Raw genomic sequence first — 23,728 nt, 5'->3', positions numbered from 1 at the left:
CCAGTTCTGTTTCTGAATGTTAATGAGAGGAAACAACAGCAGCTTTGAGCAAAACCCACAGTAAAACATGACCACTTTTCTATTCTAGAGTCTAGTCTAGAGCTTTGCTAGGCCTGATCCCATGTTTGTGTCTGCAGTGGAGGCTACATTGGCAGTGGAATCTTGCCTGAAGGAAGGCACCCAGAAGACAAAGATCCATTTTGCAATTAAGGCTCTGCTGTCATTATCCAGTACTGAAAAGTTGCTTGCTAATTTCACAGAACGTGTTTTTTCCAATGTTTTAGTTTATTGTGTAGAAATTCAGGTTGCAGGGAAATTTAAATTTGCAGTGACTGAATGACTGAAAGTAGAGGTAGAGAGAGAGGAGAATTAGCAAATTCTGTCTCAAATGCCTGAACTGCTTGAAGTAACAATCTGGTGGGACATGCAGATATGAAAACACTAGAGAAAATCACAGCTCGGTATTTTATTCTTGCTCTTTGACTTCAAATTTTAATCTACTTTGCTACATTGGGAAAATTATTAAGTTCTTTACAAATTCTTATTTTAAAACAATTGCACCATATCACACATAGAAATAAATATACAATTAAACAGACACTATCATACAACTAATGTCATTTAAACAGCTGTACATTGATGGTGAACACTTCCAATCTTTAAGAAAAATACATTGATGAAAATGCCTATGTCACCTGACTTTAGTGACAAATAAATGGCAGAAAATATTTTCTTTGTCAATGTATGGAATCTTCTTGCATGGTTGGTGAATATTTGGATTTCAAAGGCAATTTTGTGTTGTAGACAGCAAGACAGAGATGGAGTTCTGCTATAGGTGGTAATCCTGTGCCACTGTATACATCAGCCAATACTCTTTTTAATCAAACGTTGACAGATGTTAGGTGGAAATGTAGTCTTACCTCCTAACAGCACTGAGGTGTGTGCAGACCCTTCAGAGGCCCTGTGCACTGAGGTGATCTGCACCGGCCATCATTTATGATGGAGTAAATGTCCGCTTTTCCACAAGATCTCTGAGATCATTCTCCTCTGTCCATTTACATTCTGCAATGTTGGCATTGCCAGCGGGAGGTTCTGTGGTTTGATACTTCAAGTTTTCCAAAGGATATTGTTCTCCTGAATGCTCATTTTTGAACTTCTCTGAGAAATGCCCTATATTCAGACAGCATCTACAATTAGCACACCTGCCCTGTGGTGAAGGCCAAGCTCCAGTGACCTAAGATCTGCAGCTGCCAGAGGATCTCACAAAATAAGCTATCCAGCCCTTTCAGGATGACAGCAAACTCAACAGAAGAGTAGCATGACCTTTAGGAAAAGTCAGTCTCTCTGACAATTGGAACTGGTGGATTTTCATACTCTATTGGTTTATAAATAAAATGGAAATCTTTTTTGTTTTCACTCTTCAGCAGTGAAGCTTTGATACGGTGAGGGAGGGCCTCTTTGTCCAGCTGCAGCCACTGGCCATCGACATAAACAAAGAGTCTATAGATCTTGGGATGGGAGACTTCAAACTTTTCGGCACACTGCTGGCACAGCTGCTCAGTCGTGGTATCATTTCGTGAGGCAAGTGTCCTTGACTGAGCACCAATCTCCAGGAAGGAAATGGAGATGAAGTCCTGAAGAGAAACATGAGGATAGATCTTGCAGCTAGCACAGTGACTTGAGGACCAAAAGAGGAAAAATCAAGCCCCAAATCTCAAGCTAAACACAACTCCTAAGCACTCCCAAATATCCAACCATTCTTCAATGCTCATATTTGAGAGTGTCCTCCAAACTTCCTTTCATCAGGAAGGAAACAGCAGATGTGCTGAGGAGGCTTATTTGCTTGTACGCTGTTTCAGGGATTGAGAACTATTGGGATGACTTTCCTCTTGCTGAACATTTGAGGAACAGAATCTAGAAAGCATTTAGCCAGGGAGGGCTGTATCTGTGAAGTTCAAAAAATTCCAAGCAATTTCTATCTGAATATACTCAGGTTTCCCGGAAAAAGTGAGAAAGCTGCAGACTGTTAGACTGTTTAAATCCTACATATTTGCCAAATATGTGGACTCCAGGCTGCTTTTAAAGAGTATATCTGCAGATCAGTGAGGCAGCCAGTAGGGGGTGCAGGGCACACGGCCAAGAAGTTAGTTACCTCCACCAGAATGAACTTGCATATTTTCCATCATTCAGAGGGATGGAAAGCAACACTTTTATTGCTGGAAGCTGTGGGAATCTAAATTTGCTTGCTGAGCTATTGTGCTAAGTAGTTGCTATGGCAGTCTACTGCTAGAGAAGCACTCAGAGATGGATGACTGATGGATGGGACACATCAAATATCCATGTAATTCTGAGAACATTAGGGACAGTTTTGACTGCAATATGTAAAGGTTAACAAACATCATGCTTCTATGTGGCTATTTGGACCATGTCTCCCACTCAGAAGTTTTTCCCCTGGTTTTCACCTCAGTGCTCACAATGTTGAGCTTTGCACTGTAAAGTCTCTGAGGTGGCCTTTGCTGCCTCTCTGTGGGTACAGATTTGATCGCAGGCCATGGGGCTGAGACGGCACTGTGGTCCTGTCTCCTGTCTCACCACTGTTGGAGGATCGTAGCACCCAACCACCAGTGCATGGGGATACCTTCACAGACCCACACACAGTGAGCACCTCACAGCTAACAAGCCTGCATATTATGCACTCTCTTTTTTAATAGTAATTTGAGTTGGTTTTGTCTTAAAATAATTATCATATTTAAAACAAGTAAGTATGGACAGAGCCCATCCATCTGCCAGCTGTTTCCCTCCCAGTAACACAAGGCGGTACCTGCACCGATGAGCGAGAAGCCCGGGCCTTGTTCAGCGTCCTCCGCCGCTCCCAGCGGTGAATGGAGTCCTGCACCTCCACGCTCAGCTGCCGTGTGACAGTGATTTTGTCGTAGTTCTTGATGTGCTCCAGGGCCCCGTAAGTGGTGGTTAAATAATAGGAGCCTGCAAAAAGAAAAGCTCTTGCATGAACATCACGCTGCAGGGCCGTTCAATTCCATTTCCATCCTACCTGTGCCTATGCAGAGGCAACTGTCCAACACTTGCACCGCCCATGCCTCACCTCATGGAGTGCAGGGCTTCTGGTGTTAGTGCAAGAGAAAGGAAACCTAATGACCACCATGTTTTCCACCCTGTTCTGCTTCACAGACATGTCAGCTGTCCAGGCTGATGAGGTGGTAGATGCGTTCTCCATAACACAAGGAAGTAGTGACAATCCCACTGTGTTCTGTAGAAAAAATACAAGCTTACATTTCCACCCTGACTTCAGCTACCCTGCAGAAATGTTTAAAGCCAGGTCCTCTGTGGGATCAGTGATGTTAAAAGAGGTCTTGGACCTACAAGGACAAGTCACCCTGTGCACAAATCCAGACGTCTGGATAAGACAAATGCCTGGATTCTTCAAAGTTAAGTGGGATAAATCTTAGTAAACCAAAGAGGGGATGAAGCAGTAAAAGCCTGAAGTCTGGCTCAAAAGGAAGAGGCCTCAGGGAGCCGCTGGTGCTCGTGTCACCTGTTGGCCCCATGTTGGACCAGGCCCACCACCTCTGCCTCTCTGCAGCCTCCTGCTGCTTCTCCCCTCACCCCAGCTGTAGGAGAGCTGAACAAAGTATTTAATAAGCTGGGTGGCAGTTATTAATGTTTTGTAATAATTGCAGCTGCCTCTGGATGGCGCCAGCACACCGCCCAAACAGTACTCACTGCTCTTAGTAAAATACATTCAAAAGTAATTTTTTAATGTGGAAGCCAGACTGAAGTGATTTTATATATTAGTCTGACAGTTTTCTGCCTTCTGCTTTTCTTTTATTTAGTTTCATTTCTGTGCCCAAATCACTTGTTATCATTTAACATTGAAAGGCACATACTGAATTCAAGCATTTTAGCACTGTGCTTCACGATCTCTGAACTTTCTTCACAGAGCTATTCTTTATTTTTCCATCTCTTGTATCTGCATTTACCCTCAGTCTCCTTTCTGAAGTGATTACTCAGCCAGTGTGATCTGAAACTTCCCTACCAATTTTTCCCTTCGACTGCAGTATACATTTCATATAGGCTTTGCATCTTTGACTTGAAAGAACTTCCAGCAAGCTCTGCCTTTGATTTCCTGAGCTCCTCAATCCTGCTGACTTCAGTAACCAGCTTGGTAGCATGCCCTTTGGAAATGAAGAACCTGTGGGCAGTGCAGTTACCAAAAACATCTCATTATGTCAGCTAAGTGCTATGCTTATGCCAACATTTTTTCTGCTAACAATTTTTTTTTTTTTTTCCAGCAGGAACATCAGTCTGTGCAGAAATCCTTCACTAATGCAATTGTATTGCTACTGCTCCTTCTCTTTGCTCCCCTCTGCACCATGCTGGGTACGTGTTCTTTAGCTACAGATTTAAGTTCCATTTAATATAAATCAAATTAGTCTGCCCTTGTTTGTCCAGGACTCCTTTCTACTATTCAGTACTTACCAAAACAAATTCTAAAACAAAACTCTTTTTATTGATTTAGTGACTACTTAGTGAAAAATTATCTCTAATTCTAATTAAGAGTGCATAATCCTGTCTGTAGTAACATTTGCTTCCCAGGCTGTACTTGAGAAGCAAAAGGCCCACAGATATTTACCCCTTTAATAACAGAGCTCTTTATCCACAACCAAAACTGATACTTCTCTCTGAACTTACTTTCCTTTCTCTGCCTCACTGTGGTACTCAGCCAGAGAACACAGTCAAACAAGCCACTCTACTCACATACAAGGTCTGAGAATCAAGTATAGCCCAAGGCATACAGCGCAGTGTAAGAACTATTCATTTTTCTCATTGGAATAAATAAAAGTAAAAGAATGCATTGCAGAAGTTTAGTTTTAGGCAAAGACCCTTTGACTTTCCAGCCTTACAGCCACAGAACACTAGATGTCCCTGTTTAGGTTACTAATCCATCAGAACTCATTTGTACTGGGCTCTTGCTTTTTTAGCTGCTGTCAAAGGTCACTGCACTGAAGTGTTTAACACTCATTTTAAAGCTTCAGATTTGGAAGGCTTGGCCAAAGCTCATCCACAAAATCTAGCCAGAGCCTTGCTGCCCTGTCTTCAAAACATTAAAGTGGGGTAAATAGTGATTTACAAAGAGAATATCCAAGGAGCAAATACGGTACTCTACCTTCACCTAGCTGCAGAGCAGGGTCCATGAGCTCCATCATATACTCTACATTCAGAAGGACTTCAGTCAGGTTGCTGCGGGCCAATACATACATGAGCACAGGGAGGAAGTCATCTGCACCATAAGGCTTACCTGAGCAAAGAGAAACACAGAACGGTCCCCATAAACTCACCAAAAAGGCACATCTCAACACAACAGCTTATCAGGCAGCATGTCTTTGACTTTCACTTAAGTTATCTCAAGAGTTAAAGTTCAAAAGCAGAAGCAAAGAAAAAATGATAAAAAAGTAAGTTATAAAAAACATTGAGTCAGATTCCCCCTTTTTTCTTTTTTTAACTCTTCAGTCCAACATGTAGAGCAAGCCTAAAAGAATATATACTCCTAACACACATATTCAAATTTTTCACAAGGCAAATCATTGCACTATGTGTTCTTAACTAAAAGTCTCCAAGTTAGAAACTAAAAGAAAGCTTCTTTCCAGCCACAGTGTCTAGCTGGGAAAAAAAAATCCCTTCCACAAAGACTAGAGTAGTCTTGGTGCTCAACAAGTGCTACAGAAACAGATCCTCATGGGCTCAAGATTCCCTGTGCTTGAAACAATAAAGTCAAGAAAGTGACCTTACAAGTAATCAGTAAAAGCTCTGAGGACAAAAAAGCACACATATTAATCATTATAATTATAAACATTTACTACTTAAATTAGAACCCAAACAGAAGATTTACTATATAAACTGCAAAGAGCACGATGACAAATTTCCTTATTTAAAAGATACTTTCATGCAAAGATGATGACGACGCTTTCATTTCCTACCAACATGTCACAAATTTATCATGGGCAACATGTAGTACCAAGTTTCTTAACAAGCCTGTCTTCCCAGCAGTCAGGGTTGATGATTCTTCTTAACCTTAACCATACTTTCATTCTGAATGTTTTCCCTCAGACTGTGGGCAGTTTTCCTCATCTGAAGTGCTGGTTTCATCAATTTGGAACTCACTAGGTGCGTCACATTTGAGAACTGCTTGCCTTATTTCAAAAAATAAGAACTGTCGTTGGTGTAGCTGCAGTGAAGTTATGCTCTGGCCATTTTTGGCCCCTAGTCCACATGCCCTTCCATGCTGGGGAATGAATTCCCGTTTCTCAAATGTTCCCACTGACTTATTTCAAATCTTTGCCATGAGTCAGCTTTCCTTTTTTGTCATTCATAGCTGATACAGATTCTCTATTGGCAAAGAAAGATATTCTTTTGAAGCCTCAAATAAACATGAGCTTAACCTCTGATTTAAAAAAAAAAAATAGCATGGCTTTGAAATAAACACAGTAATATATGTAGAGAACAGAAAGTTGATCCAGTTAAAAGAAAGTGTTAGGAGGATGAGAGATTCTCAGATCTGTCATTCAATCTGTATCTAACAGGGACTGCACACGCCACAGCACAATTTATTTAATGAAAGCTGGATTAACTCTTTCAGTTCTGTTTGTTCTATTATGGCTATCTTCAGTTAAACAACATGGCCCCAAGTCTTCATCTTAGCTATAAAAGATCCCTATTATTTCATTAACATCTAGAGGGACATTTTATTTCTCTGCTGTTGTTTCAGCTTGTATATCTGAAAGCCTCAGCTCTGTGAAGGCTCCAATTCGCTACTGACACATACTGACACAATAGAAGCAGCTTAGTATTACAGCTATTTAGTGTTGTGTAGCAAAACACTCAACTGGGACATGAAAGCATACTGCAAAACTGCACTGAGAAAAGCCCTATTTTCCTTTTGAGCTCAGTAAATCAAATGCCAACAGATAATTCTGTATAGACATAGTGTAAAGAAAGATGAAATACCACAGAACATGCATGGCTCTTTTTCTTTAAAGTTATTGATGAGTGGTGTGATCCTGTACTCCTGATTTCCTGAAAGCCAGGAGAGGATTTCAGTGCAGTTCCCACAGCAGAATTTTATCTTCCCTAGCATTTCATCTCCATGACCAACCCATGTTGTGCCTACTACATCCAAAGAAGTTGCCAGTTCACAACATGAACTCCTATCTATTAGGAAAAACAAACAAAAAAACTGCTACCTTGTTGTTTTTGTTAGTTTGATTGTTTTTAAAATCAGTGAAAGAGATCAACAAACATCCAACGGACTGCTTGTCCGTCGCTGAGCAGAAACAGCAATTTGGAATCTACCAACTTGGCATCCCCAACCAAGTTGGTTTTACTGTCAGCAGAAATGAAAGTTAGAGAACACTTTTCAAGAATGTCTGCAGAATCTCTCTATTTCTCTTTTGTTGGCTGAGAAAGGGTTTTATTTACAAGCAGGCACCAAGTCCATTATTTTCCACTGCCTTCTCACTTAAGGGTGTCTAATGCAGTAATAGAAAGAATACTGTTTCTTCGTATGTTGTCTGCTCATAAACTGCATAAAGACATTGTTTTAATCGACTTCTGTTTGTATGAAGCCTGATTCTTAAATATATTTGTCTGTAGCTAAAGTTAACATCAGCAGAAGCAAAGTAGCAGAGCTGCCATCCAGGATCTAATTCTGAATCCATGTGTTGCTACAAACTTCTGCTGTTTCCATGGGCACAGGCTGTAGCTTGAACATGCTCAGCAGGCAGACTCAGGACAGCCTGGAGATGCCCTGAATCTCAGCCCCTTCGTGGGGGTACAGGTTCTGTCAGCAGCTCAAATATAACCAAAAGCAGGAGGCACAAAGATACATGAAACAACCCTCATGAACCAAGACACCAAAGCAGTGGTTGCTGTTCAGCGTCCTGCAGCCCAACTGTCCCCAGCACCAGAACAGCACTGTGATGGCACTGCTGGCCCTAACCACTGCTCACCCTGCAGCTGCAGCAGGGCTGCTCTCTGCAGGCTCCACTTCCAGTCTGACTCAGAGTCAAGCCTGCAGTTTTGCATGCCCAGCTCAGTCTGTGGTCTCACAGAGCAGTAAGTTTGCAGGTGACAGAGTTAAAACTAGCTCTGACCCTGCCACTGGTCTCAGCAGCATTGGGACTGAGCTTGTTTGTTCAAGGTGGTGTTGTCCTACTCCAGATAGGACTTGCTTGGGTTTTTTTCCCATCTTTCCTGCAGGATCAGGGAACATTTATTTCATTAATATCTATAAGAAGCTTAAAATAAGCCTTCTCCTCTGCCACAAGCCCATCCTATTATGTTTATATCAAAGCAAATACCACTTCAGCTCCTGGCTGCGATGCAGTGTTTGAATGGAATGGATATTAATTAAATACTCAATTTAAAGCAACTGGAATTTTGCCCAAGCCTCCATAAAGAAATTGCAGCCTCTTCTAGCACATTCATGTATTTCTTCTCCCTCTGTGGTTATTCTGACAACCAGCACACAGCGATGATGCTCCTCATCTTGTTCTAGTAGTTTACAACCACTGGAATGATGTCTAGCAGCAGCTGTTCAAGAAATATGAATTTTAGTCTCCATTTATAGCTGAGAAACCTGAGGCACAGAAATGTCAACTGGGATTTCTTCAATATCATAAAAGAAAGTAACCATCCTTCTACTCACTAGCATTTTGATGTCTCTTATCCATCATATACTACTTCAGCAAGGTTTGATTTACAGTCCAGTTAATTAAGAGAGTTAATACATATGGACTGCATGAATCCATTTCAAAAACATGTTTTACAGATCAAATAAATTCATTTTCCTCAAAAAACTCGAATGTACTCTTTAATTCAAATGCAGGAATTGCACTAGCCAGAAGAAAGAAATAATCTTTAGTCTACTAGCCTTCATTAATAGTAAATTAAATAGAAGTATCCTCTTTCTAAAAATAACAAAGTGATACCTTTATGTATAACTTTATATTACTTTTGAGAAGTGAGATCTGATAACGAAGAGTGGGATTGCTCGGATGCAGTTTTAACAGCTTCTAGCATTGGTGCAACACTGACTGAGGCCAGTTTAGCTATCCTACTGAAGACACACTGCTGTCCATGCCTTTGTCAGCTTTGTCAACATATGGGAGCACATTGGGACAACCAATATCCAGCTGCTCAGTTCTGCAGAGGGTGGTAAATTTCATCCCAAAATCTAGGGAACAGCAAGATTTCAGTGGAATATATATTTATCCTATCTATTCTTCCAAAAGAAGCATATCTATTAACCATTCAAAACCATGCAAATAGAAATTACTAAATCAGATGTTTTGGGGCCAGTCACCTTGCCGACACCATTCATAGTATGGAACAGTTTTAGAACCATATAGGCCCACTCTGTGCAATTCAAAGATACTCTACCAATGAAACTTCATAATCTGAAGTAGTCCATATTTTTTTAAAATGCTGCAGAAAGAAAATTGTTCCTCTGCTCATTCTCCTTGAATCTCTTCATAAAGTAGCCTCCCCACTTTTCAAGCTTCCGACTCATGTTTAGAGCATTCCCGTGTTTGGTTTTCTCTGCTCACACACTGACCAAACTTGGATTGTTTCTCTCACCTAGTATTTCTTCATAAACTCATGCCTTGTCTGTTTTTGTTTTTCCATCAATTCTCTTCTGCAGAGCGGCAGCTCCCAGGTAGCACAGGGCGAGGAGCTCCAGTTACACTGCTGCCAGTACCCACTGCATATATTGCAAATTTGCATCTCGTTATGACTCCACAAGTGTCACTTGTGTGTTTGATACAGCAAAAAATAGAGATTTCTACCATACAAAACACCTTTGACATTTTGCCTGAGGAATGTTATTTCTGGAAGATAAACAAGAAGCAGCTCTTTCTGCAACTGATTATAGTATTTCTATATAAATGACATATGCACCCAGCTCTACCTGTGGTTACTAGACTATGCCTTTGAGATGTTGGAGCAGTCAGACTGTCGGAAGCTTACAGCACCCTCTGAGTCCCACCTCTTAATTCTTCTAGCAGCAAGAAATGCTAGTCAATCTGCAAAGGGATTCCAAACCCTCTTTCTGTTATTTTAAAGTATGTCATTCTACCTAATTACTTCTAGTAATTTTAGCAGGAAGGTTACATGTCTTTAAGTTGTAGGTTGCATTTTGAAAACATATGCTGCTATTATTTAAATTTTTCCAGAACTTGGAAGAGCTGTGTGAGACACTGCAGTACTATCATAATTGTCCCTTCTGGGAGGATTCATTAATAACACCACAGCCTACACTATACACATGAACACCTGAAAACTATCCCTAAACTCCTTTTATAGCCAGTGATAAACTAATCAATATCATCAGAGAAGCTGTGAATCATCTCACTCTAAAACAGACTCCTACCTCTCACCAGATGAATCAACTGAACTCCACCTCCTAAGTCTCTGTGGTTTATAACGAGAAGCTGTATGTGATACCCATCTGTGCCACCTACAGCTAGATATAACTGGAGATGAGTCCTGCTCCAACATACATCTAAATCTTGTGGTTGTACTCAGAGGTCTTAGAAGAGTCTTAGAAGAAAGGTGTACTGACAATAACCGTGAACCTGCCTTCTCGATTCCTGGTGATGAATCAGATCCACAAGTAGATTGCTTTCAACTTGAAGGAGAAATGCTGCATTGTGCCAGTTGAGAATTTGACCCATTCAGCTCATAGTCTATGTATCTAACATAAATGATCACAGCCACTTTATCAGACATATTTTGTCATATGATCTAAATTGCATTCTTCTATTATAATTCTGACAACCAAGCCAGCAAATTCCTCTTTTCTCAAAACAGTGGGATCACCATGGAGCCAATCAAGGCTGACTTCAAAGTTTCACAACTCTTGCAATAGTACAAAGGTGGGCACTGCCATAGGTACACATAGTTCTGACTATCCTCAGTTTTAAAGAAAACTTGGTACCAATTGAATACCCCTGAACCTCAACTAATGTACACGGATTCCAATATGTTAAAAATCTTGTGTCTGAAAAAAAAAAGTGTTTGATTAGATTGTATTTGTGCTTTTTTTTTTTGAGATATGAAGCCATATTTTCAGGTCAGCTTGTTCTGCAGTCAGCCTAAAGTGGACAAAGACCTGTCCTGAACTTTCCAGTTGCAAATTAAACAAGACAACATATGTACTTACAGTGTTATTGAACAGATAATTTTTCTGACAGAGATTCTGTAGCAGAGGGAAAGATTGGTTTTGTGTTCTGCATGCGCTGACCTTGGAAGAGGAGAGACTTCACCAATTCAGCAGTGAGTAAAAGGAGCTAAAAGAAGAACAGGCAATTGCACAGGAAACAGAGTGTGGCCTCTACTCTTCCGGTGCAAAGAGCAATACACTGTCCTGGGGCTGCTGAAAGCAAAAGGTGCCCTGTGTTGCTGCTTCTGAAGCAGTCAGAGGAAGGAACTACATGCTGAAATCTTGCCTGAGCAGCCCGCAGCACACTTCTGCACAGCAACGACTGGGAATCTTTCATCAGAAAAAATATTTCAGTTTACTAAGTATTTGTCTTTGCCAGGTGGAAAACTGAAGTAATGCGTGTGATCTAGGGTGTTTCATGCGTTTTACTTCTAACTGTGCCTACAGGATGTCTCACTGTATTTGTCTCTGAGTGTTGTGGCCGCTATGTCTTAGACCATAGCATTCCTCCTCTTCTGGATGCTAAATTCACAGGAGTACATATCCCCAGTGCTAGGCCAGTTTCCTTCTGACTGCATGCTGATGTGCAATAATGGTCATATATGCTGGGTAGGGAACTGGCTGCAAAGGGGAGAATTTGGCTTCTGAACTGCATCCTACTCACAGCAGTATTTGACATAAGAAAACAGCTGAGATGGCCAAAATGAAATGCTTTGGGGAAAACAGCAAATCACAATGAAATAACCTGATTTCTTGAATGCCAAACATTTTGAACTTTTAGGGTTTTTAATGAGTTCACTGGCCCATAATTTCTTCTGCATAAGGTGACACAATAGTATTTCCTGCAACAGGGAAATTTCAACTCTGAGCTAGCTGAGGTGTGACAAAATATACCACCAGCATCAGAAGGACGCCATTAACCCACTGGGTGGGTTTTAATGTGGTATTTGAACCTTAGAACTCCATCTGATATTCTTTCAAACTTAAAGTAACACAGCTGTTTTAATAGAGTTACTGCAAATTCCCCTATGGGTGTCCAAATCTTCTCATAGGATGGGAAGGCAGTCAGAGATCCTGTCCACTCTGCAGCATAGGCTCAGCCCTGCTGTGGCTTCCTGCTCTGCTGTTCACATGTCTAGATGGGTTGTTGAATTCTGCTGCATTCTGTCCAAGTGAGAACACCGAGATGAGGCTCAAAAGAGACACTGCTCCTGTGTGAATGCCTCATGGCTGTTGGCAGTGGGAAATAAAGCAGAGCAGCTACAAACATCTTTGGAGACTCTGAACTTCTTGAACAACTGCAGGTCATTGCAAATGAGCACAGGGCTAGTCTCCAAATGTGTGCACGGCTTGTAATCCACTCCCCAGTATATAAAGAAAGTTCCTAAATTGACAAGGCAAGCTCCTAGAGGATGGGGTTTACTGGTCTATCTGCAAAAATGCATCCTGTCTGCAGGATAAGGGCTTACCATGTGCATTTAGTGGTTGGCCTCAAGTCTAAGTACAGGCTTCCTCACACCAGAGAAACTTAGCAGTGGCTCTTGAAATTTACTGGAGCATCACGAATTCGTAACATACAGCACCACTATTCTGCTTCTCCTCCTCAATTTAGGCAAAACTTTGTCAGAGCCAAATCAAGAGACATTTCTCAAAGACCCATTCCTAGAGTTTGCCATTAAACTGCTACAAGCTGAGACTTTGGAGTTACGGAGCTTGAACTAGAAAACATATTGTACCTGTTATTAGTGCTGAAAATTTCACAGAACCTAGTCAATCCAATCTGAACACAGCCAATGGAGAGCTGTTAGCAAACACACTGACCATTACAGCTACCTCCACACTGGATATTACTGCACTAACTGTAACATAAACCCTGCTCCTGTGATACCTGGGGAAGGACCAGTGAGGAGTGTCATCATAGTAGGAGTGCTGTACCTGGGTTTCCCTGAGACATGGAGTCATAGATGAGTTTGCAGGACTTCAGCAAGATGCCAATCTTCTTTTCTGGGGAATAGGCCTTGTGCATAGTTGTGAACTTGTGAAGGATCTTGTCCAGCACAACAGTTTCAGGCACACTGGTCGTGACACCTAGGTCAGTGGTAGTTGTGTTTTGTATCACAAGCTGGTTCTCTTTTAGCTGCTGTAAAGATCCATCTTTGTTGTGGATTTCTTTTAAGTAAGAATTGATGGCTTCTTTTAAAGGCTTCAGGACACATTTGTACAACGCTGACTCAGCAATCATGTCTGCATGGAGAAGGGAGAATGCAAAAATCCATTGTAAATAATCAACACTGGAGTAGAGGTGCCAGTAAAATTCCTAAAAAAAATGTGGTTATTCATGCACTGTTGTATAGCTTTAAGCAGGAAACAGAACTTACATTTCAGAAAGTAAACATTTTGTTACTAATACTCACCAGAAGTCCTGGAAAGGCTCAAAGTGAAAGACAGCAACATTTGGTCAGAGGTCTCACCCTTCCTGCTCAAGTGACTCTAATTTACTGATATTTAAGTCAACTCTTATGCCACCTGTAGAAGAGGAAGTTGTGTGGGCTGAACCTTTGCTTAATATTCAGCAGGAGAGAAAAGGAAGCAGGAGAGACTGTGAGAAAGTGCCTTTCATCTGTTGTCCAGACCCTAGAAACCAGTGGTGGGGCCAGCAGGAGTGCAAGGATCATGTGTCACCCCTGCACTGTGGCAAACAGGTCACTGCCAAAAAAATCCATCTGCTCAGCCAGAGAGGAATGAAGCAAAAGGCATACAAAGAGTAACTATTTTAAGGATTTCAGTAAATCAGCTTGAGGCAGGAGGGATTTGAATGGTAAGTCTCGTGTGGTGGAGATCCCTGTCCTCTGCAGGAGCAGACAGACACTTCCTAGGCTGGCAGAGCTGCACTGTCCTGCTAAGGAACTGCAGATGAGCAGTGCAGGATCTAATGAAGCATGTCTGTGTGAAGGTGGGCTAATCCTTGCACTCACACAGCTCTGCCAAGCAGAAAAAGGACACTTGTTTCTGATTCCTTTCCACCTTCCCTAAACAAGGTTAATGACAGACTTCCCTGTGCTGAAAATCCCTCTGTTTCCAAGAAAGGGGTTACTAGGGTAAATATTGTAGGTCTTCCATGAGGTGCGTGAGAAGTGAAACAGTAGCTCCTCTCTCTGAGATATGTCAGAGGCTGGCACAGGTTCACTCTTCCAGGGAGGCTGCAGAGCCACCTGAAGCCTTTGCTGGGTGAGAAGGAAGCCAGCAGGGTTTGCTGAGACCAGGAGCTGATCACCTCTGGGTCCCAAAATGTAATGGAGCGACAGGTATCTTGGGCACCTTGGTCCACGAGACCAGGTGGTTGGCCATGTTCTGAGCTGGGGGCCTTCCAGCTCCCAGTTTGCTCTGGGCCAGCTTAGGAAGCTCTTAAGTAGCTCAGCATTGGTTCTCAGGTCCTCAGTAAACAGTTTTAAGTCAAAAGAGTGTGAGAGTACGTGCATGAATGCTTTTTCTGGCTGTACTGGAGGATCGAGATCCTGCAGCCCTTTGTATGTTCCCACATGGACGTATGTTAAAGTTAGGCCAGTCCATACTTTTAAGCAAGGAGGGAATTGGCATATTATTCCTCACAGCACATTGAAGAAACACCTTCAAATGGCTGAAAGGGTTATTTTTTCCTCCCCAAAGGCATTATTTAATGTATTTAGCATAGAGACATGAATGCTGCATTTTTGGGGCCAGCAGAGGTCTTGGAACAGGCAGCTCTTCCCTGCCTCGAGGCTGAGTAGTGCAGTCCTGGATCAAATGATTCCTCTAGTCTGCCACTCCAAATGGTTGCAGTCTGTCCCTCCTTGTGGGATAGCAACTGGTCCTCCGTACACCATGAGCAAGGAGCTCCCCATCCTCATCAGAGAGCCTGGGGAAGGGGGCCAGGGGAATGGGCCTGTGCAAGGGCTTGTCTTGCAGAGCACAGCTTTTGGTGCATGTGTCCATACCTATATATATGTATGCATATTTTTACGCATGTATATGCGTATCCACATACATATATATGTCTCACATACACAAACACACACCTCTTCTACTTAAACTCAATCTCTCAAAACATTCAGAATAGAATTTTCCCCCTCATTGGACTCCTGGTTTTTAGAGCTGCTTCTCCAAATGCTGGAACAGCAGAGCAGACTTCAATTCAACCCCCTCATAATTTCTGTAAAGCAGAACCTGTGTCCACATGATCTCATTTCCCTCCTTACCTTCCCAAATCCTGCCCAAGAACTAGTAAAGTACAAATGCATACCTAATTGCTCATCCGTGTAGGCAGCTGGATCTATCAGAGATTTCAGCTCGGTGCTCTGCACTAGGTAACTCTTCAGCTGTGTCATCATCATTCGGATTTCTTGTAACATCTCTGTGCTGGAGCTCTGCTTTGCCATCATCTCCAGACTATAGACTCTGTAGTCTTGCACCAGGTTGCCAAAGTATGAGTCCTTATCCTGTGCCAGCTCCACTATCTTTTTCTGCAGCTTTCTATCATTAGACAGAAAGACTGTGAAGACGTTGGACAGGCTGACAAAGGACAGCCTGTTCTTGGCCTTGCCCAAGATCATGGAGCGTGTCTTTTTAGTAGACGAAGTACCCAGCATCTCCAGGTCATCCTCGGTGCTGCTGGTGGAGTAGGAGTCTGGTTCGGATGCTGATGTCTGGGCTGCAGCACTGCCTCCCAGGCCTTCCAGGGACAAGTGCGAGCCCTTCAGTTCAGCTGAGTTCACAGACTTGCGGCCACATCCCTGTTCGGTCTCAGCGTTGGTGCCAGTGGCAGCGCCTGCTGCTGATGCTGAGCTGCCCGTGCCCTGAGCCTCAGCTGTGGCCGCAGGCTGCTGCACCGCTGTTCTGTGATTTGACTGGCAGGAGCTGGGGACCCGCGGTGCCTGGGAAAGCCTCTTCCTTCTGGGTGGTGGGATAGGAGGCAACTTTCCTTTCTCAGTGGCATCACTTTGTATCTCAGGCATGGACTCCTTCTCTGCAGGTTCGGGCTTTGCCTCTTGAAACTGCGACACAGCCTGCTCAGGAACCTCTCCAGGCATTTCTGCAGCCTTCCTGCACAACAGTCTTTTACCTTTGCTCTGTGTATCCAGCTCTTGTTTTTCTTCAGCCTGTTCCCCTTTTGGTGTTTCGCAACTTGCAGGCTTACCCGTGCAGCTCTCCTCTGCGGCCCTCTCAGATGGCCGCCTCCGCGGGGGCACAGCAGGCTGGGGGCCCTTCTTGAGGCTGCCAGCTGAAGGTTCCTTGTCAGAGCAGCTTTGCTTCCCTTCCTCACCGTCACCGCCCACGGTTTTCATTTCCTTGATGCTCTTGCCCAGTGGCTGAAGAAGCTGTGTTTCTTCACAGGCCGTCATGGGTTCCCGTGGGAGCTTCAGGGAAGACTTCTTCTGCCCGTGAGAGTGCGGAGGGGGTGGTGGGGGGCGGCGGGGTGATGTGGTGGTGGCAGGGGGCAGGCTGGAGCATACAGCATCGCCCTTGGGAGGAGGTGAGTCTGGAGGAAAAGGATTACTGCACTCTTCTATAAAAATAGGATTCACGAACCACAGCCTGTCATTTCCTATTGACAGCTCAATTTCACATGAGCAGTGGTTTGTGCTGCTTGCAACACACTGGGTAGATCTCAAACCGTCTGCCTGGGCTGTGCTGAGGACTGAGTCTGTTGCAGGGTGGGATAACGCCTCTGTGCTCATTCTGTGGTTTAAGGAGGAATCCCAAAAGTCTGCCAAAAATCAAAAAAAGAGAGAGAAGAAAAAGAAGAATGAAAAAAACTCCGGTAGAAAATTTTAACTGCTAAAACTGTAGGTGGAAGTCCTACATTTGTTAAAAGAAATAGTACACTTCTTTCACACCTCTGCACAAAACAGTGTGAAAAAAGGGTTGATGCTTTGTGCTTGTGAGATACATCAAACCAGGGGATGATATCAGAAGGGTCACTACAGGAATTATTCTTGGCAATTTTTGGACACTCTTCTAGTGAGAGCTATTCACGCTGAGGTGAGCAGAAAGGTACGGCAGTAAATATGCCTATTTGAGCAAAAGAGTCTATGGTTTGCTTAGTGATCACTGCCCAAATTGCAGAGACAGGTGGGTGGGTGAAGGCTGCAGGCAGGTGCAGTCTCCCTCTTGCAGGCTCAGGAAGCTGTGGGGCTGGGACCTGCAGCCTGAATCTAACATCTGCCGGAAGCACCAGGAGCATCAGGTGAAGTTCCACAGTACACTCATGTAGCAGATCCTGGTCTGCATAGAGCTCTGATCCCACTTTACACTACAGCTAGACCAGAAATATATGACTTTGCTATATCATTTAATATTACTTTGACTGATAACATTTATTTTGAACTTCTACAACTCAGATAATCATTGTCCACAGCCGTGCCCAGTCCGTGTTTTGCACCTTGCCTCAAGACTGCCCACCTGCATGTATAAGAGAGGAAAGATGGTGCAAAAGACTGCATATGCAAGAGGGCTTTATACTGAAGGACTACAGAATAGTATGTTGGTACCATCAGCTGTGACTGGAAAGGGAAGATGATTCAGAGGCCAGATGTCATTTCCATACATTACAAACCTCTTATTAGAATTTGTTTTTCAATAAATTGTTTTAAAACATTTTGAAGTGTTTTTATGTCTTCTGAACAGTTTCAGTACATATTTAAGCTTTTTCCCTTCCTCCAGAGGTGTGTTTTCAAGCCTTACTGGCCTGATTGCATTTAATCATTCCTTGAGCTGCTAATTCAGGATCTTTTCCTGGAAGCATCTGGAAACAGAGGATCCTGCAAACTGTGTTTTCTGACCAATTAAAAGGGTAAACTTCTAAGGGTATTCCCTGGATGAGAACATGGGGAAAATGTGAAATCCTGGAAACACAGAGACGCAGATAACTAAAGTACTCCGGCATGCCTGGTGTCAAGTCTGCGGCTTTGTAAAAGTTAGATACCAGCTCTTCCCTTCCATTTTTATCCAGCCGAGATTGTTGAGTTATCCCTTCTTAGCCTAGGCTGGTATCCATGGTTAATTCAAATTTAAGAACACTTCACCATTTTTTCTCTGGGAGGCTGAGCTTTTCATTTCCTACCATGAGAGGGAGGAGAAAAAAGAAACTTCAAATGAAATGTTACCAGGAACAGCAGCCCTTGGGAACAGACATACAGATGCAACACCAGCATGCTGCCAAGCCCCTCACATCTGAGACTGTCTGGATCACAATTTCCTTTAAATGCCCTAAATCCTCTATGTATCAGCAAATATCAGGCAGTGGAAGTCAGTATATAATGCTGCAGAATCTCCTGTGCTGAGGAAATGGTGAGTAAGCCAATCCACAAAAGGGAAGTTGGTTATTTTTCTCAGTAGAGGCCAAGGATAAAATGCTGTGAAGCAAATGTAATGCTCCACTCAGCCCGAGAAGGTCCAAATGAGGGTGTGGTGGTCTTACCAAGGACTATACAGCTGCTTCACAGAGGTGCTCCCTAGCCAGGCCACGCTGTGGGCAGTCTGATACTTCTGTTGCTGTCTTGGTTCTTCCCTTAGCTTACACTCAGGAGGGCCGATTAAGAAGTTATTTGAAGACTTTGAAGACTTTGGCACTTCTATGAAGATACATGTACTCTGTGCACTGCAATCATGCTAATTCTCCTGGTAAAACATTTTCTGTACCAGAGAAGTCAAGGCTGGAGGTCCTGCAATATATCCTCTTTGACAATAAATGTTGCAACCAGATCCTTTGAGGAACAATCCAGCTTGCAGGTAAACATCTTATTTTCACTTCTTAATCTCCCACTGTCCCCCCATCAATTTGAAATAAATAAAAATCACCATATTAGAATTTCAAGCAATGCTGAGTTCCCTTTGGAAGAGTCACACTGGGAAGCATGCACTGTTTCATTGTATGAAATTTTGTTCCTTTATTCCATCCTCTGGCCTCACTGAGGTAGCATGACATCCCAAAAAACTACCATCATTTCCTAGGAAATCTCTACATAACATTTTTTCTCACTTGTCAGAAACTTCTCTGGCATGCACTGCCCTATGGCCAACAAACCTGCAGCCATCGCCACTTTTATGACCACCAGTGTACAGGAGAGAAGAGGACTACAACCAACACTGCTTCAGTGCTTGTGCTTCAGTTAATCTTTCCTTTCAGAAGCTGCTGGAGATTGTTGCCAGAAACACGACCTTCTCTGTTGGCTCAGATTACAGAGAAGGTTGGAGAATCATGATGTGCTTTGTGTTTTAATCCAAAAGTTTACATTTGCTATAACCATAAAATCAGTAATAAGTTTGCAGCTTGTTATTTCAAATTGCTGGTTGAACACCCATATTTAAGAATTGGAACATACTCAAAATAGAGGATGCTGAGGGTGTTAGAGGCAAATCTGCTTGGCCAAATTCAACGAAGCTGGCTGAACTGAAACCAGAGGGATTTGCCCATCCATTCTGGGAGGTCTAATGCAGAAGATTCTAAAATAGATCCCGAAAGTCCCAAAGTGTTCTTTTGAGTATCTCTGAGTGAGCTAACTCTTCTGCTTCCAGCATTGCTTCATTGTTCTCAACAGCTGAGTGAAAACTGAAAAGCAAAGGAACATAAGAGACACCTTTTGACTGTAACAGCCATCTCAACTGGAGTGCAGTTAATGGGAAGAAATAGGAAGGAGAGCTTTTAGTTAACAGAACTGCATTTCCCAATTCCATTGCTGCACACTTCTGATTGAAAATTGGTTCATTTGGTGCTGTCTCTGAAAATAATATTCTATATCTTATTAACGTGAGGCAGGAGAACATGCTGGGATGCTACACACTTCTCTACCAGCTAGAAAATCAGTGATAGGAAGTAGAAATACCAAGATACAAAAATACTGCATTTCCATCAGCACTGTCTGCATGTATCCAAAGGGGAAATTGCAAAGGTGTTTTCCTCTTTGTGTATACCACTGATGTCAACTACTTCAAGTGTGTGTAAGCTAACCTAAGAGGCTGTGCCACCTGTTCCAGCTGCTGAAATTCATGCCCTAACTTATGCAATGGGAGTGTCAGTCTCACACCCTGCATAGAAGTCCAAGTGTGGTGATGTGGCCTTTTTTTCTCAGTGTGCTTCCATAAAGAAAACAAATATCTTGCCACTCATATTCAGGCTTCCTCATCTGTTCTGAAGACAACAGCTTATCTATTCACCTTTGCATTGTGTCTGTGGGAGGCATTGTAGTTGTCACGAGCCTCAGGGAAACCCAGGCAGCTTTGAGGGACTTACCTATCCCCAGACTAGAGATAATTTCAAGATCTTGAAAGCTACGGGCTTCTAATATTGCTTGTGGTAGCTTCAGGGTGAAGGGTAGCAAATCCCTGTAAAAAAAGAAACACAGCAAAAAACTAGTGGAAGAATAAATCCCTCAATTGCTAGAAACTCCGGGTTTCACCATTGCTTTAATGTTAGAATTGGCTCACGATTTCAGTCCCATTCTGAAAGGTACTGAATGTTGCCAGAGCCCAGCAAGGAATCGTGTGCACTGTGCCAACCCAGGCTGCTGTGAGTGCAGAAGCAATCACCAGCTCCTGCACTGATGCTATGTGCCCCACCATTGGGGCTTCCTCCTCTGAAAATAGCAGTAGTGTCATGTCAGGGGACACCACAGGGTTAATGATAACTTTCCATACAAATAGATGCAGTTTCTCAGAGGATGGTAACTGGCTTTCATTAAAACACACCTTGGGTCTGAGACAATTTAGTGGAGCTTTCAGGCTGGCAGCGAACTGCTTAGATTTGCCCCTTGCCCAGTGACAATTTGCTAAACCTCTTCCTACCTCAATTAAAAAAAAAAAAAAAAGATGGTAATAATAGTCCCCACAATGTATCAAAAGAACAGGGATATTTGACATAAACAGATTTTAACCCTTTTTTTTTTTTTTTTTATGACAAATATTGACAGATACCAACAGATATCAGGTTTAAAAGAGGAAGAGGATTCCCACAGACCTTCTCCTTTCTTTGTTATTGTTGTATGCTTGAGTCATTTGTGGGTGTTTTTTTTTGTTTTGTTTTGTTTTGTTTTGTTTTGTTTTTTGGAAAACCACATCTAAAATCAGGAAACATGAAGACATTAAGCTAATAGGAAAAAAAATGTGATTTTATATACAGGGCAGGCAGCTTCCAAACAAGCCTGTTGCCTACAGGTGTAATTTTTGTGATGTAAGGTAATTTAGTCATCACGGCAGAACAAGCCAAACATTCCTCTGGAAGGAGCCTGAGAAGCCTGATAATCTGTTTCCAGCTATTTGTAGCTGAGTGTTTACTACAGCCTTGAGAGCAGCCTCTCCACTCATTATTATGGAGAGCTTCTACAAGCTGCCAGGGAAGAGCAGGGCAGAGCCAAAGCAGTGTTTTTATTCCCTGTTTCTGTCAGGAAATGACTCCCCACTCGTCTTTCAAAAGCATGCTAAGAAATAACTTGAACTGTCAAAATACGTATTTGGCATTCAGAAGTGACAGGAACTGATATAAAAGCTTTTCTGGTTTTCTTGGATTCGTTCTCAATCCACGATCCTCTCTGCAGGAAAGCAGAGGTGAACAGATTCTTCCCTCCCACAAGCCCTTTGAATGGAAATGCTCCATTCCTGTATGCTCCTTTGCTAAGACAAAAATCATTTGTGTGGGGCTCAGAACACTTTCTGCCTATTCTGTAGGGTTTACATCGATCTAGATATCTAAATGACTTATCATTGACTAGGGTGATATGGAGCTCCATGGGTGCAGCAGGAGTGTTGCTCCAGCAGTAGAACACAGCTGGCTGCAGAGGCAGCCCCCAAAATAGTGCAAGTCTCTGGCTCAGCATGCTGCATCATCATAGATAGCTGCTATTGTGTAAGCTGAACAAGACTCTCACACAAATGCCCTGTAAGCATATCCTGAGTCTACTCTCCTCTCTTACACTGAAACAACTGTTTTAAAAATTATCTAAGTCTATTTAAGGAAGACCAAAGGATTATGTCCAGCTCAAAACCAGGCCTGCTAAAGCAGGGACAGACCACGCAGGGTGTGTAGGTACTGCTGTAATGTGCTTGGCACAGACACACAGATGAGATGAGACTGCAGATGCTCAGTTTTAATTACACAGAGGGACTCATCAGCTGGTGATCAAACCTTACTCTAATAAGGATGTCTGCAAAGGTCTTTCTCATCTCTGTACCCACTACACTTGGTATTGTTGCACTGAGTGAGCATGCAAGGTCTGCTCTATATCACTTTACATTTTTGGGTTAAAGAACTGGATTTTGTTTAAAAGAACTCTCCTTGGGAGTACCAGAAGAGGTGACTAAGTGCTTTGAGTCTCCTGTGGGCAACAATCCCAGGCAGTCTATTTAGCAGGTTGGAACTCCGTGATCTGTAGAGTCACTTCCAGCCTAAGTCACTGCCAGGTGTGTGTGGATGTTCCTGGCTTACCCAGGAACCTTCTGCCAGCCTGTTCTGTGCCCAGCTCCTTTATAGATGCAGCTCCATTGCCTTCCCTCAGACAAAGCTTCCAGTAAACTCATGGACAGAGGTGGTTGTGCTGTGGGAAACACATGTGGGCAAAGGCAGTCCAGAGGGGTGAATAGAAGCAGTGAATCCAACTCACCTACTGACACAGTAGAAGGCAACCAGCTTGAAGACATCCTCGAATACAAGGACAGATCCTTCCAGATACAGGACTGATGAAAAACAAAAAAGATAGTCAGCAACTGTATTCTTTAAGCTGAAGGGTAAAGAAAGTTGGGTGGGTTTAGTTCACACATCTTACACTCTGTGATTGCCCAGCCTTTGCATGGAATAATAAGAAGCATAAGGAACTGGCTTCAGACAGCCAAGCACAATGATGTTCTTCAGGGAAACACAGCCTGGTTCCCTGAATGGTTGCCTCAAGATGTCGGAACATTCTGACAGTAATAGGAACAGTGGGGAGAAACAACAGGTCACAGCCTAGTGGTTAATTACAAGTCCATTTATATCCAACGAACTGCAGATCTGCTATATATGTATATGCTTGCAGGTCTCTATGCTGCAATCTGTTTTGGTCTGAACAGACAAAAATGCGCTGAAGTTATCTCCCCTGTCTTCTCCCTCCTTTGTGTTACATAGCAACAGCACTTTCCTCCATGCGGCAAAACACAACCCACAGCATGCTGCAGAGCTCCCTGAGATGACCTTCCTTGTAAAAGCATGCTATGGACTTGTGCAGGCCAAACTTCACATTGTTACAGAGATTTGGGCTGCTAAACTAGAAAAAAAGTTCTCTGAACAGTGGAGAAAAGTTCACACTGACAGATAACCCAAGGCAGGGAGAAAATGATGGATCTGCAGGATCCATCTGCAGTGCCCATCTTTGTACCTGCATCCTGCACTGCAGCTGCCTTGCACTGCCCTTGGCTCTGCCTTCTGGGCTGCAGCTCAGCTGTGGGCACCACCTCAGCTGTGGTGAGTCAGCTTCTTCAGCGTCC

The 23,728-nt window shown here is 43.0% G+C and overlaps 1 protein-coding gene across 3 annotated transcripts in view; it reads right to left on the bottom strand.

Annotated features, from left to right (window-relative positions):
- Positions 1 to 451: 451 nt before the first annotated feature.
- Positions 452 to 23,728, bottom strand: part of RIN3 (Ras and Rab interactor 3) — a 55,815-nt gene continuing 32,538 nt past the window's right edge. For 2 of the 3 annotated variants that reach the window (XM_031593071.2, XM_090141511.1), the window contains exons 4-10: positions 22,870 to 22,942; positions 20,508 to 20,599; positions 15,519 to 16,982; positions 13,175 to 13,483; positions 5,186 to 5,317; positions 2,822 to 2,985; positions 452 to 1,634 (exon numbers count right to left, since the gene is read on the bottom strand). In XM_031593071.2, coding sequence (XP_031448931.1) covers positions 1,326 to 1,634; positions 2,822 to 2,985; positions 5,186 to 5,317; positions 13,175 to 13,483; positions 15,519 to 16,982; positions 20,508 to 20,599; positions 22,870 to 22,942 — 2,543 coding nt within the window. In that variant the 3' untranslated portion in view covers positions 452 to 1,325. Of the gene's footprint in view, positions 1,635 to 2,821; positions 2,986 to 5,185; positions 5,318 to 13,174; positions 13,484 to 15,518; positions 16,983 to 18,695; positions 19,740 to 20,507; positions 20,600 to 22,869; positions 22,943 to 23,728 lie in introns of those variants that run through there. The other variant, XM_090141512.1, reaches the window with a different exon arrangement.

Source organism: Phasianus colchicus, chromosome 5 (genome assembly GCF_987193195.1).
Source record: "Phasianus colchicus chromosome 5, bPhaCol1.hap1.1, whole genome shotgun sequence".
NCBI classification, from domain to species: Eukaryota; Metazoa; Chordata; class Aves; order Galliformes; family Phasianidae; genus Phasianus; species Phasianus colchicus.
This window is presented reverse-complemented; position numbering and strand designations above follow the sequence as displayed.